General features: G+C 39.1%; 1 protein-coding gene across 1 annotated transcript in view; it reads left to right on the forward strand.

The window, feature by feature from the left end:
* The window catches only part of LOC101348397 (protein LEG1 homolog), a 43,288-nt gene that overhangs the window by 22,361 nt on the left and 6,846 nt on the right, over positions 1-14,081 (forward strand). The window contains exon 5 of the mRNA XM_004389473.1: positions 6,459-6,697. Within this exon, the coding sequence (XP_004389530.1) occupies positions 6,459-6,697 (239 nt within the window). The remainder of the gene's footprint in view (positions 1-6,458; positions 6,698-14,081) is intronic.

Consider the following 14,081-nt stretch of genomic DNA (forward strand, 5'->3'; position numbering starts at 1 on the left):
TCCGAGGTTCACCGTTCAGCCGGGGATTGGACAGCCCCATAAACCAAATGGGACTAATGAAGCACAGCAGTCCGGGGACAAGGGCTAGAAGGCAGAAGGGGACAGGAAAGCTGGTGATAGAAAACCCAAGGTGATAGAAAACCCAAGGTTGAGTAAGGGCAGTGTTGATGTGTTGTGAAGTTGTTAACCACTGTCATAGGGCAACATGTGTACTATCTGTTTAATAAGAAACTATTTTGTTCTGTAAACCTTCATCTAAAGTGAGAATAGCAGCACAATTAGAAAAGCGTAGTTGATGTCACTGAACTATGCATGTAGAAATTTTTGAAAGGTGTACCTTTGGCTATGTATATTTTCACCAAAAAAAAAAAAAAAAGGTCAAGATTGAGAGGGTTGACATGTCATGGGGTTATTAACCAACGTCATAAAACAATATGTGTACTACTATTAAATGAGAAACTATTTGTTCTGTAAACCTTCACCTGAAGTACAATAAAAAATATATATATATTAATTAAAACACACACACACACACAAAAATAAGTCTGAACCAGCCTGATTCCTGATCCTTTGTATGCAACCCATCTCCTATTCTTTTGTTTCTTTGTTATTTTGTTTTGATGTCTTTTATCCATGTTAGGAGCTTTCCTCAGATAACTGGATATCTCACCACCACCACCACCATCTGCCATTGAACTGACTCTGACTCATGGTGACCGCATGTGTATCAGAGTAGAACTGTGCTCCATGAGGTTTTCAGTGGCTGCTTTTTCTGAAGTAGATTGCCAGGGCTTTCTTCTGAGGTACCTCTGTGTTAGTAGCAGAGAACGTTAACTGTTTATGCCATCCAGGGACTCCACCTGGATGTCCAGTCATATTTAAAGAGGAGTGCTAAGAGCCTCAGAGTGCATGAGTGGAATTTTTCAATATGAACACACCTCCTGAGCAACCTTGTTGGGCCGTTCAGCTTGGGAATCCTTGATATCAATAACTTTCTCTTAAGCTCACCCAATTCTCCAGAGAGAATAGTTTGTGTCACCTGCTTCAAAAGGGAAGTCCTGGCTGCTGGTATTCTTAAAGTCAAGAGAGAGAGGGAGGCTGGGCGTTTTACTATTCAGTATAATCTATTCACTTAGAACCCTTGTTTTTAATGTGATGTACCTGCCTTCAACTATGTCTAATTTGTCCAACTCAGGGACAGTTGGCTCTACCCTTTCCAGTGTGAGGAGTAATAGTTATCTACTATGTGGAGTCTGGGAAGAATCTTTGGGTGTAACTGCTTCTTTAACAGACTTTTAAATAATCACTCTGATTTTTAGCACACTCTCTTTACTCAGAAGGTACCACTCTGGTTGCCAAGGATTCAGATTTCTTGATTACATTAGATCATTTTCACTTGTTCCATTTTATTTCTAGTTTCCAGAATAATGTTGTTCCTGTCTTACCTCTTGTTTTTCCAATCCTTTTTAGCTTATTGCTTCTTTCTGCCTTTTTACTGGGGTTTTGACCAAAAAACTTGTTGCGGTCAAGTCGATTCTGACTCATAGCGACCCTATAGGACAGAGTAGAACTGCCCCATAGGGTTTCCGAGGAACAGCTGGTGGATTCCAACTGCCAGACTTTTGGTTAGCAGCGAAGCTCTTAACCACTGTGCAACCAGACGCAATTTTTAAAATTAGCACTGTTACTTAAAAATCTTTTTATTGTTTCTTTAATTGAGATAATTTCCTTTTGTTGCTTCTTAAATTGTGATCATTTCAGAATGCTCTATTAATATTATGGTTAATTTACACATTGTCTTATGCTTATTCACTAGAGAAGCAAAACCAGTCAAACGTGTGTGTGTGTGTGTGTGTGTATGTGTATGTTTATGGTGAGAGAGAAAGATTTATCTCAAGGAAATAGCTCAGGCAGTTTTAGGGACTGGCAAATTCCAAGACCATGGGTCAGGAGTCAGACTGGAAGTTTCTCTTGATTCACTTAGCTGCAGGGGCTGACAAACCCCAGAGTGGCCAGTCAGACGGCAGAGTGGTGGCTGACGTGCTGTGGAGGCCAACTAATCCCAAGGTCAGCAGGCCATTTGGCAGGCTGCTGACTCAAGTTCCAAGAACTGGAGGTCAGATGATGACAAACTTGATGCCGGATCCACAGGGAACAAAAGCCAGCAAGCTTTGCCAGAAGATCCATACATACTGGATGCAGGTCACCCCCCACCCCAACCCCGAGACTTCCCTTACAACAGATTGGCTGATCACATCAGATCACATCATGGAGGTGATTACATTATACTTAACTGTAGTGAACAATTTTACATGGATTTCACCACACTGTCCCCATCAGTTACTGTAAATTTGAAAAGAGGCTTTGATTCTATAGGAAGATGCTGTGGGGTTGGAAGAGAGAGAGTTGCCAGACACACCTAGAAGCAGAATCTTTGATGTAATGAAAAAATGTGAAATTGTTCACCACAGGTGATCTGGTAAGCAAGGTACACACCATGCTTACGTTACTTATTGCGTAATCCACCCCTGTACACCTGACTGACTTAGAGTGGTCCCAGCAGGGGTAGCTGATGAAGTTCAGCTTGGCTCCACTTGTCTCTCATTCTCCATCAGGCCAGCCTAGGTGTTGTTCATAGTGATGGCAGAACTTCAAAAGAGAGAAGACAAATTGTGAAAATTTATGCAAAGTGTCTGCTGTGTCAAGTTGGCTGATATCTTATTGGTCAAATTAAGTTACATGACTAAACCAGGAGCAGGAAATTATGCCTCCTGCAGTGCAGTGAATTACTTAATATGGCCCTTCTAGCCATAGTCTTTGAGACTCACACACAATGATTGAGTGGGACTATGCAGATAAGGTGTATGGAAACTGTGATGGTTGGGGTTATATGTTGGCTTGGCTGGCCATGATTCCCATATTGTGTGGCTGTCCTCCATTTTGTGATCTGATATAATTATCCTCCTCCATTTTATGTGGCGTAAATCCTAACCTCTATATGTTAATGAGGCAGGATTGAGTGTGGGGTGTATCTTGAGTCACATCCTTGCAGGAGGGTGGGACTTGAGTCATCTCTAACATCAACATCAACTTACTGGGGTGTGGCCTGTGTCCAATCTATACATGTAGGTGCTCTGGTGTGGCTTTCTCTCTCTGCATCTGGATCCTGTGCTTGGTTCATCACTGTCTCACCTCCAGTTCTTGGGAACTTGAGCCAGTGGCTTGCTGTCTGACCTGCCGCTTCTGGGATTTGCCAGCTTCCGCAGCCCTGTGGGACAGCATCCTTTCGTCTGACCTGATTTGTCAGCTTCCTCAGTCTTGTGAACCAGCAGCCTATCACTTGGCCTGCCAATCGGAGTTCATGTGCTCGTGAAGCCACATGAGTCAGGAGAAACCTACTCCTGACCCATGCATTTGGGACTTGCCAGCCTCCACAACTGCATGAGCCAATTCCTTGATATGATTTGTGAGTTCTGTGAGACGTTGCAGTGCATCATGAAACCAAATAGTGGAAGAAGAGTAGGGAGGGGAGGAGGAGGGAGTAGTTGATGTTAGAGATGATGGAGTGGTACAACAATTTGGAAAAGCTGGGCATTTGAGACATCTTTAACCTCTGCCTCATAGGAACCAGCTTTGTGCTGATCCTTACAAGAGAAATAATTCATTCACTTCCAATCACTGTAGAGGGTCAGGGGTACTATAAAGTTACAAGACAAAAGGCATGGGGATAAGGATGGGTGAGGATTTAGGGCCATGGTTACAATCTGGGAAACTTCTTTAAAATCTCATGAGTTACTTTCTTTAAGAGTTGTTTAAGTGAGACCGTGCTGAACGCTGTGTAGCCTGTGTATACTCAAATAAAACTCTGTGGTCCTGAATCCAAAGATTGGCTGGTGCCTGTATATATATATTAATTAAAACAAACTATTTGAGGTATATATATATATATATTTATAAATATATATTTAATAATTATATTTAATCTGGCTTATTAGATGAACTAACATGCAACAGTCAGTTCAACTGAAGCATTTGAAATTGAAAGAGCCAAGTGAAGCATTTGAAACACACTGGATGTCACTTCTGCTCTTACGTCCTTTGTGTCTTAAACTGGTACCTCATCACTTTTTTCCTTTTTTAGTGTTGTTGATCCCTTTGCAATTTGTTTAATACAGTGTTACTAGGGCTCTATGGCTCAAAATCCTTGTGGATTCACTTTACCTTTCGTCTTTACATGACAGTCAGCTGTAACGTATTATGGAGCGTTGGCTCCAAATCAAACTCTTCTGTCATCGTACACGGGTCCACTCTACTCACTCTATCACTTCTGGGCATGGGAGCATGGGTGTCAAACAGCAAGTGTTCCTCTGGGTTCATTTAACATGGGCAAGCATAATGCAAACATCTTTTGTTTAATGGACTGCATATATGTACTTTGGAAAAAGAGAAATTAGAATATAACATAATATCTAAAAAATGTAATACAACATGATCAGACACACAAAACGGTAACTATGCCAATGGTATGGTACCATGTGAACATAGAGGAAGAATTAACCCATCGCACCTCAGGTGGGCTGGAAAACTTCTTGAAGGACGTGATATCTATGATGAGACTTAAACAGGGTCTAGGAATGTACATGGGTGAGCAAAAAGGGAATTATACCACGTTTCAGGAGGATGAAGCCTATTTGCAAAACTTCAAGTTCTTCAGCATGCATATACAAGGACAGAAGCAGTGAATTATGTAATTATAAAACTGTTTACTACACCTAAACTTTATGCTCAAATGATTTTTCCCAAACAAGTAAGAGAGTTTAGCAGACTCTATTAGAATACTAGCAGACTTCCACCGTGAGAGAAAAACAAAACAAAACAATTGTTTAGGAAATCAGACAAGAAAAAGCAAACATCTGTTCAACTGTGTGGATCATAACTAATTACGAATAACATTGCAAAGAATGGGAATTCCAGAACACTTGATTGTGCTCATGAGGAATTTGTAGATAGACCAAGAGGCAGTTGTTTGAACAGAAGGGGATATCGCATGGTTTAAAATCAGGAAAAGTGTGTGTCAGGGTTGTATCCTTTCACCATACTTATTTAATCTGTATGTTGAGCATATACTCTGAGAAGCCTGACTATGTGAAGAAGAACTCAGCATCAGGATTGTAGGAAAACTCATTAACATCCTGCAATATGCAGATGACACAACCTTGTTTGCTGAAAGCCAAGAGGACTTGAAGCACTTACTGATGAAGATCAAAGACTACAGCCTTCAGTAGGGATTACACCTCAACACAAAGAAAACAAAAATCCTCACAACTGGGCCAATGAATAACATCATGATGAATGGAGAAAAGACAGAAGTTGTCAAGGATTTCATTTTTCTTGGATCCACAATCAACGCCCATTGAAGCACCAGTCAAGAAATAAAACCAGGTAGTGAACCGGGCAAATCTACTGCAAAAGACCTCTTTAAAGTGTTAAAAAGCAATGATATCACTTTGAGGACTAAAATGCACCTGATTCAAGCCATGATATTTTCAATTACCTCATATGCATGCAAAAGCTGGACAATGAATAAAGAAAACCAAAGAAGAATTGATGCCTTTGAATTGTGGTGTTGATGAAGAATGTTGACTATACCATGGACTGCCAGAAGAGCAAACAAATCAGTCTCGGAATAAGTGCAGCCAGAATGTTCTTTAGAAGTGAGGACAGTGAGACTTTGCCTCATGTACTTTGGACTTGTTATCAGGAGGGACAAGTCCCCGGAGAAGGACATCATGCTTGGTAAAGTAGGGGCTCATCGAAAGAGAGGAAGACCCTTAATGAGATGGATTAACATAGTGGCTGCAATGATGGTCTCAAGCAAAGCAATGATTGTGAGGATGGCTCAGGATAGGGCAGTGTTTCGAACTGTTGTACCATAGGGTCACTATGAGTCAGAACCAACTCGATGGCACCTAAGAACAACAACAATTTCTTTGATGTTCAATGTTTTGGGAATTCCCTGATTTCAAGAAACCAACAGCTTTACAAAAGACTGCCAGAGTCCAGCAAAAGTTTTGCTTTAGAAATTTTGATTTTTATTTCTACATTCTCAAAGAGTATGACTTAGTCAGGGCCTTACATCTGGACATTATGTCATATTCAAGTATAATGTGTCCAATTAAAAGAGATAAAAACTTAATGGAAAATATAAACAATTGATGAGATGGTCCTTTCCAGCATGAAATTTTAATTGTTGTTAATTGTTGTTAGGTGCCATCGATACCTATATCCATATCTCCAAAGGTACAGGCTGAAGTTATCATATTCTTAAATCTATATTCTAAATTGTAAAATTGTGAACTTAATTTGCTGGCAGAAGATAATATTTTTTAAAAAAGCAATAACGTAAGAAATTCTGAGTGAATTAATTATAATTTTATACTTTTCCACTTGTCTTTTAGATTAAACAATTATCTTAAACCAGAAGCATATTTTGAAATAAGTTGGTCTGTGGCTGTGGAATATATTGCTGCCTCTAACTTTCCTACAACGTTGATCAGAACATCTGACTTCCAGAAGGGTCTGCCACCACGGATGCTTGTTACAGGGGATGTAGCCCCTTTCATCAGGAACTTTACTGCCTTTCAGAACATAGTCCTCTTTAGTGTAAATACTCTTCACAAAGTGGATAATGCTACAGGTAAGGCCTTATAAACATTACTTTAAACAAAATCAGTACAGGTAGCCCCCTACTCATGCACAGGGTTCCATTCCTATAACTCTGTCTTAAGTTGGTTCTGACTTAAGCAGAAAATTTCATTTTTTTTTTGGTTTTCATTATTATTGCCTTTTATTATCAGCATCTTTATAAATACAATCTTTATTTGTCTTTGGGGGTTGGCATGAGAATGCAACCATCAGCAAATTACACACTGCAAGGTTATGTAGAATATATTACTACCAATAAGATGAAAAAAGAAAAAAGGACGGTCCTAAGTGCAGTTGCTCGCAACTTGAATAGGTCGTATGTCAGGGACTACCTGTATTGTATTGAATAGTTAAAGGAAGAAATATTAATTAGATCAGAGATATATATCATTACAACATTTACTCTAAAGAGAAAGTCATGATTTCCTATGGGTATCTATTCCACACATTTTCCACTAATGGTATGTTGTTTTATTTGGGGTCCTTGTTGACCCTTGAAGCCACCAGACCACCTCAGGCACGTGTTTTTTTGGTTTTGTTTTTTGTTCCATGTAGTCAGACACATCCCTTTGTTTTGGGGTCGTCAGTATTTGTTTGTTTGTTTTCCTCCTACATAGCTCTTAAGTTTAAAGAAAATAAAGAAATCTCAAAAGGAAATCTGCCATGATTAATGGGAAAGCTAGCAAATTGACTCCCCTAAGAGTCCTCTACCCAATTCTTTTAGCCACGGAAGAAGTGTTTGCTCCAGTCCTTCAACTGCTGGGTTTCCTAGCAGAGTGAAAGACAGATTCTACAATTGCAAGTTTGAAAATATAAATCGTCTACATTTTCCAGATATGCACTTTATGAATTGAGCCAAACCTAAAACATAATTATACTGTGTAAAATGACTTGGGGGCAGTGTCTGACCTCCTCCAACCCCACAGAGGGAAGGAGAACAAAAATAACAGCACAAGGCTGACTCCCAAAAGGCAGAGGTCAGACATGCTACCTCTGTCTGCCATCTTTACCAACTCTTATACCAATTGTCCCTTCTACAGCACTCTCCACTCCTCTGCTGAGTTCCACAATTCATTGCAATGGCCACACTGAACTCACAGACGACACTCACGATTATGGGATTTATTAGGGAAGTGACAAGCTACAGTTCAGGTTTAGGAATGCTCAGGATACAGTTCTTCTATCAGGACAGCCTCTTCCCAGCCATGTTTGCAGGCATGCTTCTCCCTGGCCCTCAGTCTCTGCCCAAAGGCACTCAGCTTTCTTGCTCCATGGTCTCGGAAGCCCATTGTGCCATCTCCTGCAGGTCTTTCTTGCTGATCTCTCTTTCCTTGGTGGTGGCGGGCTTTTCTCTCTCCTGCCTCAGAGATGGCTCATTTCAAGCCCAGCAGGATGGCAAAAGTGACCAATCCCTTTGGTGGGCCACGATTTCCCAATCACACAGTCCAGCCCAATCCCTTGGGTGGGAGTTACAAGATCATGGTGAGAAAGGCCATATTAAGTAATCCATTACACTGCATACTGTTAATATTTTTCAGAGAAAAAAAATCTGAAATATAAAAATGAGGAAAAGTAAACATTAATAAATGCAATATATCTTTCTGAAAACTAATTTCAAGATCACATGATAGTATTTTGCAAGACCTACAACTTCTTCATTGCAAATACCTTTTTTCAACAACATAAACAGTGACTATACACGTAGACTTAACCAGATGGAATACGTAGGAATCAAATCAGCTATGTGTGTGGAAAGAGATGATGGAAAAGCTGAATATCATCAGTTAGAACAAGTCCAGAGACCAACTGCAAACAGACCATCAATTGTTCTTATGTAAGTTCTAGCTGAAGCTAAAGAAAATTAAAACAATTCCACGAGAGCCAAAATTAAAACAAGTCCACGATAGCCAAAATATGACTTTGAGTATATCCCACCTGAATTTGAAGACCATCTCAAAAATAGATTTGACACATTGAACACTAAAGACTGAAGACCAAACGAGTTGTGGGAAGACATCAAGGACATCATACGCGAAGAAAGCAAAATGTCATTAAAAAGACAGGAAAGAAAAAAAAAAAAGACCAAAATGAATGTCAGAAGAGACTCTGAAACTTACTCTTGAACGTAGACTAGCTAAAGCAAATGGAAGAAAAGATGCAGTAAAAGAGCTGAACAGAAGATTTCAAAGGGCCACTTGAGAAGACTAAGTAAAATATTATAATGAAATGTGCAAAGGCCTAGAGTTAGAAAACCAAAAGGGAAGAACACCCTCAGCATTTCTCAAGTAGAAAGAACTGAAGAAAAAATTCAAGCCTTGAGTTTCAGTTTTGAAGGATTCTATGGGCAAAATGTTGAATGACACAGGAAGCATCAAAAGAAGATGGAAGGAATATACAAAGTCACTGTACCAAAAATAACTGGTCAATAGTCAACCATTTCAGGAGGTAGCATATGATCAAGAACCGATGGTATTGAAAGAAGTCCAAGCTGCACTGAAGGCATTGGCAAACAAGGCTCCAGGAATTGATTGAATACCGATACAGATGTTTCAACAAACTGATGCAGTGCTGGAGATCTCACTTGTCTATGCCTAAAAATTTGGAAGAGAGCTACGTGGCCAACAGATTGGAAGAGATGCATGTTTGTTCCCATTCCAAAGAAAGGTGATCCAACAGAATGTGGAAATTATCAAACAATATCATTAATATTATATGCAAGTAAGATTTTGTGGAAGATCTTTGAAAAGAGGTTGCAGCAGTACGTCGACAGGGAACTGCCAGAAATTCAAGCTGGATTCAGAAGAGGACGTGGATCAAGAGATATCATTGCTGATGTCAGATGGATCTTGGCTGAAAGCAGAGAATACCAGGAAAATGTTTACCTACGTTTTATTGACTATGCAAAGGCATTCAACTGTGTGGATCATAACAAATTATGGATAACAGTGGGAAGAATGGGAACTTCAGAACACTTTAATTGTGCTCATGCAGAACCTGTACATAGACCAAGAGGCAGCCATTGGAATAGAGCAAGGGAATACTGCATGGATTAAAATCAAGAAAGCTGTGCATCAGGGTTGTATCCTTTCACCATATTTATTCAATACTGCACAGTTTGGAGAAGGGTTGGACACATCTTTCGCTTCATCTCATGATCTGTTGATATGAAATAGTCAAATTGCTCCATACTTGGATGCAAGAGGGTAGCAAATTAAATTATTTCCTAATCACCACTATCATGTGATTATTCTATCCCATGAAAGGAGAAATATGAATTTTGTTGGTCAGCTAGCCATCTCTGTAAAATTATTTGATATCTTAATTTCATTCTAGGCCTGTATCTTATAAACTGGGTCCTTTCTCTTAGGATATAAAGAGTGGAGGAATTGAGTAGAGTCTGAAGTTATTTAAATTGAAGTTTGAAAGTGTCAGACTACAAGACTTTATTACACATTCTAGTATTACTGAAATTTAACTTTGAATTTAATATGTGATTTTGAGTTGTTTCCACAGAAAAAAAAAATGGGAGGCTAAATTGTAGAAAACTAATGTGAAAGAAAAGTAACCTTGTTCGCATAATTGCTTAGATATTATAAAACTAGATACTGTTATTTAGTAGTCATTTTCATTGCCAAACCCTTTCCTTGGTCCCACTGACATTCAGGAGTTCCTGGGAGGTGTAAATGGTTTAGTGGTGAAGAGCTAGACTACTAGCTGAAAGGTTGACAGTTCCAACGCACCAATTGCACCTAGGGAGACAAGCCTGGGGATCTGCGTTTGAAAGGTCACAGCCTTGAAAACCCTACGGGGCAGTTCTACTCTGCACACATGGGGTCTCTATGAGTCATAATCCACTTGATGGCAACTAGGAACAAGTGATTATTTTCATGAGTAATCCTCTCCTTTGTCCCACTGACATTTAGAATTCAGTCAAGAGATGCCAAAGGCCTTGGCCTTTGAACTAAGTAGAAAATAGGCAAAACTGATGTACCGAGAACAAACAAAGCAGTAGTAAAAAAATAATAATATTTATAACTAAGCTATTTTAGTTTATCTTCAGGAGATATTAATATATATTTACATAAAACTTTTCAAAGTATCATTTAGGTCTTCTTTAGTCTTCAGAAGTCTTTTAATTTTGCTTTTCACATGGAACTTGCCTTAATTTTATTGGATTTAATCCATAAAGTAAAATTAACAATTTCAGTCTTCAAGTTAGAGGTAGTCCTTTATTATTATTGCTGATAGTAAGAGTTGGCCTTGAGTTTTTCTTTTTTAATTATGTAAGATCCTCAGCCACCTCTTAATCTATAGTGGCATCAAGTTTCAGTCCTTAAATACACATAGCTAATAGTGGAGAGCTCATACTAAATTTGAAAAATAATATTAGCTGGTAAATATGTAGTAGGAAATGAAGCTTGCCTAAATTTGAATTTTTTCACAGGTGATATTAAAATAATCAATAAAGACTGAAGCAGTTTTAAAACTGTCAGAAACTGAATGGTTCGTGTTAATATAATTCAAAGTGCTTTAAAAACTTATTCAATTTCAAATTTGATAATCTACTGCACTCAATTAAAAATATACAGTGTGTACAATATAGAGTTAAGTGAGTAATATGAGGAAGGAAATGCACATTTATTAAACACCTTCCATGTGCCTGAAATTGAACTATACAAGTGGGTTTTTTTTTTCTTTTTTCTATCATCATATTTAAATACCACTAGAGCCCTGAGAGAAACATGTTATTGTCAATATTTTACTGACAAAGAAACAGGGGCTTAGAGAGTTTAATAGTTCATCAGCTGGTGAGTGGTGATTTAGATTTGCATCCTGGCTGTATATGTTGAAGTCCATGCTCTTGCATCTTATCAAATAATCTTGTAAACTGACACCTGAAATCTGGAATAGTATTTTGCGTGTGTGTGTGTGTGTGCGCGCGCTGTAGGTGAAACTTTACAGCACAAATTACAAATTAATTTCTCTTTCAAAAATTTGTTCTGTGACATCAGTTGCAATCCTCGCAATGTGTTAGCGCTCTCCCCCTTTCCCCCCGGTTCTCCATTTGTCCAGCTTTCCTGTCCATTCCTGCCTTCTTGTCTTGCCTTTGGGTAGAAGCTGCCCATTTGGTCTCATATACTTGATTGAACTGAGAAGAACTTTCCTCACATGTGTTAATTGTTTGTTTTATAAGCCTGCCTAAACTTCGTCTGAAAAGTGGACTTCAACAGTGGCTTCAGTTCTGAATCAGCAGCGTGTCAAGCGGCCATAGTCTCAGGGGTTCCTCCAATCTCTGACAGACCAGTAAGTCTGGTCTTTTTTTTTTTTTTTTTTTTTTTTGTGAATTTTGTTCTACACTTTTCTCCTGCTCTATTGTGATCCCTGTCAGAGTGGTCTGTGATGGTAGTCGGGCACCATCTAGTTCTTATGGGCTCAGGCTGGTGGAGGCTGTGGTTCATGTGATCTTTTAGTCCTTTGGGATAATATTTTCCTTGTGTCTTTGGTTTTCTTCATTCTTCTTTGATCTGGACAGAATGGGACAATAGATGTATATTAGATGGCTGCTCACAAGCTGTTTTATTTTAAATTTTATTGTGCTTTAGGTGGAAGTTTACAGCTCAAGTGAGTTTGTCATTCAAAAATTTATACACATATTGTTTTGTGATTGGTTCTAATCACCACAATGTGACTGCACTCTCCTCCTTTCTACCCTGAGTTCCCTGTGTCCATTTGTCCAGTTCCTGTCCCTCCTGCCTTCTTGTTTTGCTTTTTGGCAGGAATTTCCCATTTGGTCTCTTATATTTGATTGAACTAAGAAGCACGTTCTTTACTTGAGTTATTGTTTGTTTTATAGGCCTGCCTAATCTTTGTATGAAAAGTGGGCTTCAGGAGTGGTTTTACTTCTGAGTTAGCAGAGTGTCCAGGGACCATAGTCTTGAGGGTTCCTCCAGTCTCTGTCAGACCAATATGTCTGAACGTTTTTTGTAAACTTGAATTTTGTTCTACAGTTTTCTCCCGCTCTGTCAGGGACTGTCTGTTTTGATCCCTGTCAGAGTGGTCAGTGGTGGTAGCCAGGCACCACCTAGTTCTGGACTCAGGCTTGTGGAGGCTCTGGTTCATGTGGTACTTTAGTCCTTTGGGCTAGTATTTTCCTTGTGTCTTTGTTTTTCTTCATTCTCCTTTGCTCCAGATGGGATGGGACGAATAGATGTATATTAGATGGCCGCTTGCAAGCTTTTAAGACCCCAGATGCTACTCACCAAAGTAGGATATAGAACCTTTTCTTTATGAACTATGTTATGCCAGTTGACCTAGATGTCCCCAGAGACCATGGTCCCCAGCCGTCAGCCCCAACAGCTCGATCAGTCAAGATGTTTGGATGTGTCTAGGAAACTTCTATGACTCTGCCTTGGTCAAATTGTGCTGACTTCCCCTGTATTATGTGTTATCTTTCCCTTTACCAAAGTTGACACTTGTATACTATCTAGTTAATGATTTCTCCTCCCCACTCCTCCCTACCCTTGTAATCATCAAAGAATTTTTTTCTGTGTGTAAACCTTTTCTTGCAGAGCCCTGGTGGTGCAGTGATTAAGAGCTAAACCTTTTCTTGAGTTCTTATGGTAGTGGTCACATACAATATTTGTCCTTTGGTAATTGACTTACTTCACTCAGCATAATGCCCTACAGATTCACTCATGTTGTGAGATGTTTCATGGCTTCATCATTGTTGTTTATCATTGTGCAGTATTCCATTGTGTGTGTGTACAATAATTTGTTAATCCATTCATCTGTTGATGAGCACTTAGGTCGTGTTCATCTTTTTGCTGTTGTGAATAGGGCTGCAATGAACATGGGTGTGCATATGTCTATTTGTGTGAAGGTTCTTATTTCTCAAGGATTTATGCCTAGGAGTTAGATTGCTCGATATATGGTATTTCTATTTCTAGCTTCTTAGGGTGGCACCATATTGTTTTCCATAGTGGTTGTGTCATTTTACTTTCCCACCAGCAGTATGTAAGAATTCCAGTCTTCCTACAACCTCTCCAACATTTGTTATTTTCTGTTTTTTTGATTAGTGCCAATATTGTCGGGGTGAGATAATACCTCACTGTAGTTCTGGGATTTGCATTTCTCTAACGGCTAACAAGTATTTCCTCATGTGTCTGCTAGCTACCTGATTGTCTTCTTTGGTGAAGTGTCTGTTCATATCCTTTGCCCATTTAAAAAAAATTTTTTTTGTTGTACTTTAGATGAAGGTTTACAGAACAAACAGTTTCTCCTTAAACAGTCAGTACGCATATTGTTTTATGACATTGGTTAACAATCCCACGACATGTCAACACTCTCCCTTCTTGACCTTGAAGGACCTTTTTTTT

The sequence above is a fragment of the Trichechus manatus genome, unplaced genomic scaffold (genome assembly GCF_000243295.1).
Source record: "Trichechus manatus latirostris isolate Lorelei unplaced genomic scaffold, TriManLat1.0 scaffold00248, whole genome shotgun sequence".
Classification (NCBI taxonomy): Eukaryota; Metazoa; Chordata; class Mammalia; order Sirenia; family Trichechidae; genus Trichechus; species Trichechus manatus.